This window comes from Erythrolamprus reginae, chromosome Z, assembly GCF_031021105.1.
Source record: "Erythrolamprus reginae isolate rEryReg1 chromosome Z, rEryReg1.hap1, whole genome shotgun sequence".
NCBI classification, from domain to species: Eukaryota; Metazoa; Chordata; class Lepidosauria; order Squamata; family Dipsadidae; genus Erythrolamprus; species Erythrolamprus reginae.
The window spans coordinates 57,758,462-57,768,456 of record NC_091963.1 but is presented as its reverse complement, the minus strand read 5'-3'; the positions used below and the strand labels follow the sequence as shown (position 1 = coordinate 57,768,456).

At 40.8% G+C, this 9,995-nt stretch overlaps 1 protein-coding gene across 1 annotated transcript in view; it reads right to left on the bottom strand.

Moving 5' to 3' along the window:
- Positions 1-257: 257 nt before the first annotated feature.
- The window catches only part of LOC139175815 (uridine phosphorylase 1-like), a 38,515-nt gene continuing 28,777 nt past the window's right edge, over positions 258-9,995 (bottom strand). Inside the window, exons 8-9 of the mRNA XM_070767113.1 lie at positions 5,992-9,891; positions 258-4,335 (exon numbers count right to left, since the gene is read on the bottom strand). Coding sequence (XP_070623214.1) covers positions 9,752-9,891 — 140 coding nt within the window. The 3' untranslated portion in view covers positions 258-4,335; positions 5,992-9,751. The remainder of the gene's footprint in view (positions 4,336-5,991; positions 9,892-9,995) is intronic.

Here is a 9,995-nt window from a genome sequence, read left to right as displayed (position 1 = left end):
AATCTGTTCCAGGTGTTTTGTTATTATTTTGTTTTTTAATTGCTCTCTCAAGCTCTATCATTGAAATATCTTTTTTCATTCTGTCCATATTAATTTCTGACATCTGTGGTAGTTCGGATTCGTTTAAATATAGTTCTCTATCTTCTTCTCCTATCTTGTCTTTTTTGTATAGAGCTTGAAAATAATTTTTAATTATCTTTCCCCCCCTCTATTTCAACTTGTTTCTCTCCCATATCGTCCTCTAATTGCTGGATATATTTCTTTTCTTTTTCCTTTTTTAATATATATGACAACCATCTTCCTGGCTTATTCGCATGTTCAAACTGATTTTGTCTTGATTTTATCTTTTGAGCTATCTCCTGTACTGAAAGATTAATTTTATGTTTAATTAATTCCCTTTCTTCCTTTATTTCCACATTTTCTGGGTCTTTTATCAATTTAGTTTCCAATTTTTCTAATTCATTTTGATTTTCTTTCATTTGGTTATTCTTATTTTTATTTCTTTTACTTATGTATGCTATTGTTAGACCTCTTACAAACGCCTTTGTCGTGTCCCAAATGTTTTGGATTGATGCATCATTATTCCAATTTTTTTCTAGAAAGAAATTTAGTTCTTTATCTATATATTGTTTATATTGATTGTCTTCTATTATTTTAGTGTCCATGGTCCATCTATACCTCCTACTATAATCTCTTTAATTGTAATACTTATCGGATTATGATCCGCCCAAAGATTGGGTTCAAATTCAGCCGCTATTATCTCTTTTGGAGTTCTATATCTGTCCATACCATATCTATTCTGGACAATGACTTATGTGGGTTCGGGTAGTAAGTATATTTATATTCATCTTTATGGAGTTCCCTCCATATATCTTTCAGTTTAAATTCCTCTATTATATCTTTAAATTCATCTGACAATTCTTTTTTCTTTTTGTTTCTTTCCATTCCCTTATAATCTTTCTCAAAATTTGCTATTGCGTCTCCAACCACACAAATGTTTTCTTTCTCAAGTTTTATTATTTTTTGACAGTTTTTTTAGAAAAGGTTTTTTGGTCGTTATTAGGTGCATATATCACAATTAATGTTATTTTTTCCTTTTAATTTCAATTTCTATAATAAGTATCCTCCCTTCTTAGTCTCTTTCTATTATTTTGGGATTTAACCAATTTTTTATATAGACTGCTATCCCTCTTTTCCTCTCCTCTGCTAAAGATGTAAATAATTTCCCCAATTTAGGCTTTTCCAGTATTGTTTTATCTTTTCTTTTTATATGTACTTCTTGAAGACATATGATATCCACATTTTGCTTTTTTAATTTACTAAATACTTGTCCTCTTTTTTTATATGAGTTTAATCCGTTAATATTCACAGAGAATAATTTGATCTGCTTATCCATCCTGTTTTTATCTATTTTGTTCTTTTACTGCTTCTTAATTCTCGGTAGGTTTCAATTTTCCCCTCTCCTCCTTTTTTAGAATTAGTTATTCTTTCTTCTTCAATCTTTCCCTCCTCCCTACTTGCTCTCTCTAGTTCAATATTTCCTTCCCTTTCTGTTTTTAGATGCTCTGCTATAAATTGATCCGCCTGATCTACTGTTTCTATAGAGATTTCCCCCCCCCTTCCAGGTGACCATCACCCCTTTGGGTATCAGCCACCTGAACTGTATTTCTTCTCTTATTAACTTTGTGGTGAAATAATGAAAATCCCTTCTTTTTTCTCTAATGCTTCTCGGGATCTGCTTTAGTACTTTAATATCTTTCCCTTTATACGCTACTATGCCTCTGGTATTCTTATAAATTTCGTCCCTTAGTGTTTTCTTCATGAATCTAACATGAATCTCCCTGGGGAGTTGATGCCTCCGGGCATAGTTGGTTTGCACCTGATAAACCTCGCCTATGTGTCTGCCTAATTCTTCTTCGTCTATTTTCAACTCCTCCGTAAATAGTTCAAGCCACTGTCTCTAATAGATTCCCCCCCTTTCGTCTGGGACGTTTTGCAACCTTAAATAAAAGGAAGCTTTTTCACATTCGAGCTGGACCACTGCCGTTTACAAATCCTTGTTTACCCTTTTAAGCTCCTCCTCATTTTCATTTAATCTCAATTTATTAGTTTCCACTGTCTTCTTCTACCTTTTTAATCTTAGTCTCCTGATTTTCCACTGTCTTTTGGACTCCTTCTATTATAGTATTAATTTTGACAAAGTTCTCGCATACCTCCTCAAATTTCTTTTGTGTTTCTAAATGGTTTTGTAGTATTGTTTCTTGAGTTTTATTTGTAGCTTCCTGTTGTTTAATCATAAACTCCTGTATTTTATCCAGAGAGTTCTGTAGCATTTGTAAGGTAGGAGTCTGTTCTTTACCCTCTGCAATGTTAATATCAGAGGCTGAGGAAGATTTTTGTACAGCTGGGGAGTTCTTTCATTGTTACCCTCTGTGAAGAATATTTTCCAAGCCCTAGGTCTTTGCAGGTTTTTTTCCATTGGTTTAACTTGCTCCAAATGTTTCTTTCCAGCCCTAACCAGGTGCTAATAATGTTCCCAGCCCTTACCCGCTTGCAAGCTCTTTCATTGTTACTCTCTGCGAGAAATGTTTTCCAAACCCTGTCTTTGTAAGTGTTTCTTTTTCATTGCTTTACTTGCTTCTGAATGTTTCTTTCCAGCCCTAACCAGGTGCTAACAATGTTCCCAGCTCTTATGGCTTGCAAGCTCTTTCATAAAATATCATAAAATATCTATTTATTTAAAACTGTCAGCCACAGTTCTTAGATCTGCCTAAATCATAACAATAAAGTTGAAGCAATAGAACAACAGGAAATTAAATATCATTGTGAAAAGATCATTACAGTAAAAATCATAAAGAAATAAATTAAGTTTTCTTTGGTATTTAAATTTTAAATCAAGTTGTAACAGACAAATCTCTTGAAAACTTTTGTAGAGTTGGATTTTGCAAGAAAAAAACCTGGGCCAATTTATATGCAAACCATACAGCAAGGATGAACATTTGTATTAGTTAAAATCAGGTACTTTAGTTTCCAATAAAGGAAAATACAGTGATATCTCATCTTACAAACTTAATTCGTTTCGTGACCAGGTTCATAAGTAGAAATGTTCATAAGATGAAGCAATTTTCCCCATAGGAATCAATGTAAAAGCAAATAATGCGTGCAACCCCATCCCAAAAGTCACCCCTTTTGCCTTGTGCTGCTGGGAAACCCCACCTCCGGACTTCTGTTGCCAGCCGAAGCGCTGGGATTTCCCTGAGGCTCCCCTTGCTGGGAAACCCCACCTCCAGAATTCCTTGATTGGGATATTGTTTACATGACTTGCTTGAAATCATGATCTCATTTAATGTCACAATGCTGTTCACATCCATAGATCAGGACTTAGCCAAAGTATTTATAATCACATTTTTCTGCATCATGTCTCACTTAATTAAATACAAGAAGATTAAAATGCCCAGGATTATAGATTTCATAAACCTCTGCTTAACCACATACTTCCTATTTGATGGACAAAATCACAAACAAATTAAAGATATACCTATGTGATTACCGTATTTGCAGTCGTAGGATTCAAAATTTTCTGTGGGCATGGCTCAGTGGTCATTTGAGTGGGCTGTCATTTCTTTAACTGTACAACACCATATCAAACAACCATTATCATACTCACTATAGAAATACACAAAATCTCATCAAGCTGCACAAATTTCAAAGTGTAAAAGCTCTAGAGTCACACAAAATTTGCTTGCTGCAAGCAAACATACAAAATTAATTATCTACAACACTGAATCTTTTATGCTGAATTTAAAAAAATAGCAACTTAATCAAAATTAGATGAAGGCAGACAGGTAAATTCAATTGCTTGCAGGCCAATGAATTGGATGCAGTCACGTGGGATGTAAGCGAAGTAAGGTAGTGGGATTCAAGCAATACTCGGGATTCAGGGGTCGCTTGTGAATGTAAGCTGGAGGCTGGGGATGAGGGCTAACTTAGTTAGCTAGGCCTGCCTAGGGTGGAGCCACACCAGCAGTAAATCCAGCAAGCTGAGCTCTCGGGAAGGTGGAGGGGGGTGCTGTAAGCTCTGGGGTAGGGTTTAACGTGACTTGCAGGCTTACTTGTAAGCAGGCAGGTCAGAGCTGCTCAGTTGGGGTGCAGACACTATGTGGGTAGGCAGCTTAGGCAGACAAGTCATAGAGTAGAGACTGTGTACATGCTCAAGCAAGGACTGTGTGCTACATAGGTGAGTGGCAGATGGGCAGGAGTGAGTAAACTGTGACCAATGACCGATCGGGCAGGACCAGAGCCATCCAGAAATGGAATTTAGCATTAGCAATTAAACTTACCGTATTTTTCGCTCTATAAGACGCACCTGCTGATAAGACGCACCTAGATTTTAGAGGAGGAAAATAGAAAAAAAATATTTTGAGCCAAAAAGGGGAGAGGAAGAGAGGAAGGAGTGAAAGAAGGGAGTGAGGGAGGAAAGAAGGGAGGAAGGAAAAGGAAAGCAAGAAATGGAGGGAAGGAAGGAAGGAAGGAAAGAGAGAGAGAGAGAGAGAGAGAGAGAGAAAGAAAGAAAGAAAGAAAGGGGGAAGGAACAGGAACAGAGGAAGGAAGCAAGGAAACTTATGAAAGGGGAGAGTAAGAGAGAAAGGACTGAAGGGAGGGAGGGAGGGAAGAAGGTAGGAAGGAGAAAGAAAAGAAGAAATAGAGGAAGGGAAGGGAAAAGAGAGAAAGAAAAAGAGCAAGAAAGAAAGCAACAAAGAGAGAAAGAAAGAAAATGAAAGAGAAATAAAAATAGAGAGGGGGAATGAAAGAAATGGAAGGAGGGAAGGAAGGAGAGAAAGAAAGAGAAAGAAAGAAAGCAAGAGAAAGAAAAAAGAATGAAAGAGCAAGAGAGCAAGAGAGAAAAAGAAAGAAAGAAAGAAAGGCAACTTCAAAGAAAGGCTCACTGAGCATCTCTCACTCTCTCTCTCTTTCTATCCCTCTTTCTTTCTTTCTCTTCCTTTCTCTCTCTCCTCTTCCTTTATCTCCTCTCTCTCCCTCCCTCTCTCTCTCCCCCTCTCCCCCTTTCCCTCTCTCTTTCTCTCTCCCTCTATTGCTATCTCTCCCCCCTCTCCCTCTCTCTCCCTCTCCCCCCTTTCCCTCTCTCTTTCTCTCTCTCCCTCTCTTGCTATCTCTCCCCCCTCTCCCACTCTCTTTCTCCCTCTCCCTCTCTTTCTCTATCTCCCCCCCCTTTCTCTCACTCTCTCTTTCTCACTATCTTGCTGTCTGTTGCTCTCACTCACTCTCGTTCTCTCTCCGTTCTTCTCAGCGGTGACTGCCCGCCTCACCTTTGCCGAGAGCTCTCAGCAAGAGGGTTGTAAGAGAGGCGGGGCCGGCGGCAAAGGCGATATTCAATGTCGGGGGCGCACGGGCGGTTGCACGCGCTCCCTATCTCCCTGCTAGCCCACTCGGAATATTCAAAATAAGAAAAACCTTCACCGGCAAAGGATTTTCTTATTTTGAATATTCCGAGTGGGCTAGCAGGGAGATAGGGAGCGCGTGCAACCGCCCGTGCGCCCCCGACATTGAATATCGCCTTCGCCGGCCTCCGCTGAGAAAAGCCTTTGCCGGCATTTCCTCTCGTCGTCAAGGAGCGGCGGGCGGAGAGAGGGAAGGGGGGGCAGCGGCGTCCCTCCTGGCCTTGGTGGGCCGCCCGACCCTCCCCACCTCCTGCAAACGCGGCGGGCAGCGAGGGGAGAGCGAGGAGCCGGTTCCGGCAGGCGCGGGGCTTGGCTGGCTGGCTGGCGGGGGGAGCGCCGCTGGTGGTGCGGAGGGAGACCCTCCTCCGGGAGGGAGGGGGCCAGGCAGCAGCCAGCCAGCCGGCGGGATGGCACTTCGGAGTTCGCAGCCTCCCCCCCCCCTCCCTGCCTGCATCTTCGCTCCATAAGACGAGGCTGATTTTTCTTCCCAGTTTGGGAGGAAAAAAACTGCGTCTTATGGAGCGAAAAATACGGTACATACTACTTCATAGTGCTTTACAGCCCCCTCTAAGCAATTTACAGAATCAGCCTCATGCCCCAACAACCTGGGTCCTCATTTTACCCACCTCGGAAGGATGGAAGACTGAGTCAATCTTGAGCCTGATAAGATTCAATCTGCCAAACTGCTGGCAGCTGGTCATCAGCAGAAGAAGCCTGCAGTACTGCACTATAACCACTGTGCCACTGTATATGCCAGTTCTCCAAACAGGTAAAATTTATGCTACCAATTCACCTGAACTGGTCCAAAGCAGTTGCATACCACCTCTGCCCATTTGTAACCTATAGCAGAAGTCATTATACAACAACTAGAAGCCATCCCACTTCCATAAATATAAACCAAAATATGAATCAGATATGTATAGGACACCTTTGCCATATTAAAAAAGATCAAATTAGAGAACATCTACAGAAACATCAACATCTTTAGTTTACTAGAGAGGAATAAAACAGCCTACTATCCTTCCTGAAAATCTTAATCAGCAGAGATAAAATGGCAAACCAGAAGCACAATTACACAGAAAAACTCTTATGCAATTAAGTATTGCACTACCAAATCAACAACCCAATCTCCCATAAGAGGAGCTGTGTCAGAACTTAATTTAGTTGAGCACAAAGTCACTGGAGCAATTCTGAATAGCCGAAAAAAGGAAACCGCACTTGTACAACATATCCCAACAAAATGGATATCCACGCAACTGTATCAAAAAATGCCTGATCACTCAACTCAATATAGCACAACACAAACCCCAATTAAATGAACAACACTGCCATCATAGTTCCCTCTAAGCTGAGCAGTGAGCAATCGCTCACTTAAAAATCATCATCAACTCATTTTCCAAACCTGCCCAGAAGCTGAGAGGGAAGGAGAGAGAGAGGAAGAGAGGAAGAGAGAGAAACAGATAGAAAAACGAGAGGAAGGAAAAGAGAAAGAAAAAGAATGGGAGTAAGGAAGAGAGAAAGAAAATCAAAATCTAGTTTGAAACTAGCTCAACTATTTAGGGGGCATTTTGATATTGATAGAGTTGCCCTATTATGAGCTCACTGTTATAGACACACAGTACAGTATTTTATTTTGAAATTCTCTGAGGCAAAACAGGGTGGGTTTTTTATTTGTTTGTTTGTTTGTTTGTTTATTTATTATTTCTGTGCCACCCAGTCCCAAAGGGACTGCCGCTCAGACACTATACTTTTGCCCCCCCCCAAAAAAAATTAGAGGGAACACTGACTGCCATACATAAAAAACATCTTAGAATCCACCAACAGATTATTACAATCACATGGAATCCAAGTAGCATGCAAGCCAACTGAAGCCCTTCAAAATATTCAAAGTAAACCAAAAGACCCAGCAGCCCCAGAAGAAAAAATCAGAAGTAATCCACAACATACAGCATAATGACAGCAACAACCATTATGTAGGAAAAACAGGCAGAAAACTGGCAGAATGAATAGAATATAATAGATTTTTTTATTGGCCAAGTGTGATTGGATGCACAAGGAATTTGTCTTGGTGCATATGCTCTCAGCGTACATAAAAGAAAAAGATACATTTGTCAAGAATCATGTGATACAACACTTAATGATTGTCATAGGGGCCAAAGAAGCAAAGAAGCAACAATCAATACTAACAAAAATGTTAGGTTGCAAGCAACAAGTTACAGTCATACAGTCCTAAGAGAGAGGAAAAAGATGATAGGAATGATGAGAAAAACTAGTAGAAATAGAAGTACAGGTTTAGTAAAAAGTCTGGCAGTGTTGAGGGAATGTATTCATGAATGCCAACTAGCAGTCAAAACAGAGTCCTTTGGGAGTTGGGCGGCATATAGATTAAATTAATTATAATAATAAATGAATAAAACATGGGAAAAAAATTCATAGATGGATAACCATAGTTTCAATTGGGAGTGATTGGGACTGTCAGTGAGCCAACACCAGTCAAAGATAGAGCTGCTGCGGGGCAGAGATGACAGTTGCTTTTTTGAAATTATAATTTAAATTGAGTTGATTTAAATCAAACCTTTTTACTAGTAATTTAAATCATGATTTAAATTGACTTGATTTAAATCAAATCCACCCTGGCCAGCAATACACATAAACAATATTTATATACTATACAGGAAATAATATGCCCAAAAAGATACAAAAATATCAAAGCACCTAGATGAGCATAGATTAACACCAAAATTAATTTTACACCAACAATCAACTAAACAATACTTCAATCAAGGAAATGCCAAACAAGCCAACAATAAGTAATCCAACCAAAGAACCTCGAAGATCACTCGACCAATACTGACAGGGCAAACTAATAGAATATAAACTGATAGCAAATCCCATTTCCTAATACTACTGATGATGTTACCTAATTGGCATAATGAAACATCTGCAAGAAAACAAGCAAGCTCAGAACACTAATGACTGCCATTAATTTAATAAATATTGTCTTTTGAAACAGCTGGGGGACTTATTGGCGGCCTCCCGAACGCCGAACCCAGAAGTTCGGCAAAGTTCGGGTTTGGCGTTCGGGTTCGGGAGGATGCCGAGAAGCTGTCGCTTTTTGAAACAGCCGGGGGGGGCTGTTTCAAAAAGCGACAGCCGGGTGGTGGGGCTTCTCGGCGGCCACCTGAACCCGAACTTTTGCTGAACTTCCGGGTTTGGCATTTGGGAGGCCGCCAAGAAGCCCTGCCGCCTGGCTGTCGTCTTTTGAAACAGCCGGAGGGCTTCTCGGCACCCTCCTGAACGCCGGACCCGGAAGTTCGGTTTTGGCGTTCGGGTTCAGGAGGACGCTGAGAAGCCGCGCCGCCTGGCTGTTAGCTTTTCAAAAGAGCCGCGGAGCTGTCGGGCTGGAAAGGAGGTGGGGAATCCCAATAGGGAATTCCATGGGTGGAGCTTTGACGTCACAAAGACGTCCTTCCTGGAGTCCACATTTCGGCCGGCCGGGAAGGACGTCCTTGTGACGTCAAAGCTCCGCCCATGGAATTCCCTATTGGGATTCCCTACCTCCTTTCCAGCCTCCTGACCGGCCCGACAGCTCTGTGGCTCTTTTGAAAAGCTAACAGCCGCGTGGCGGAGCTTCTTAGCGTCCTCCTAAACCTGAACGCCGAACCCAAATTTTTGCCGAACTTCCGGGTTCGGCGTTTGGGAGAACGCCGAGAAGCCCCCTGGCTATTCCAAAAGGCAACAACCGGACGGCGGGGCTTCTTGGCGACCTCCCGAACGCCGAGCCCGGAAGTTCGGCAAAAGTTTGGGTTTGGCGTTCGGGTTCGGGAGGACGCCGAGAAGTCCCCGGGCTGTTTCAAAACGCGACAGCCAGGCATCGGGGCTTCTCGGCGGTGGTGGCGGGTTCGTAAGACAGAAAAAGTTCGGAAGAAGAGGCAAAAAATTTCCGAACCCCAGGTTCGTATCTCGGATTGTTCATATGGCGAGGGGTTCATATCATGAGGTACCACTGTATACTTAATGTACTTAATAGTGTATGTATCTATAGACATACATATATCTATGTATACACACACACATATACATACAAATAAAATCCTATTAATTTGGGTATGTACATGTGTATGTATATGCATGCATGCATGAATATATACATATCCACATATATTTAAAAAATAGTTCAATTCTTTTTAAAGGATAAGTGTACATAGAATTTTTGGATATGATACCATGGAAATATTTTTAACAAGAATTCAAGTAAAAGTAAAGTTTCCTAGAAATATATAGTACAGAGGTCACTTTTTCCTAAGATGGTTTTTAATCAGCTGTCCCACCAGCTTCTGTGGTCTTGTCTGATACTCCTTCAAAATGTCATGAGGTGTAGAAATCTGGTCACCTTCAAGTCGGTTCAGCAATGTTACACATACTACAGCACCTTAACAGTTACAAAACAATATCAATATTAGTTTCCCCAAATTATTGAAAAATAATAATTTAATAATGTATAAAATAATAACAATCCACATTTACTGTGGAAAA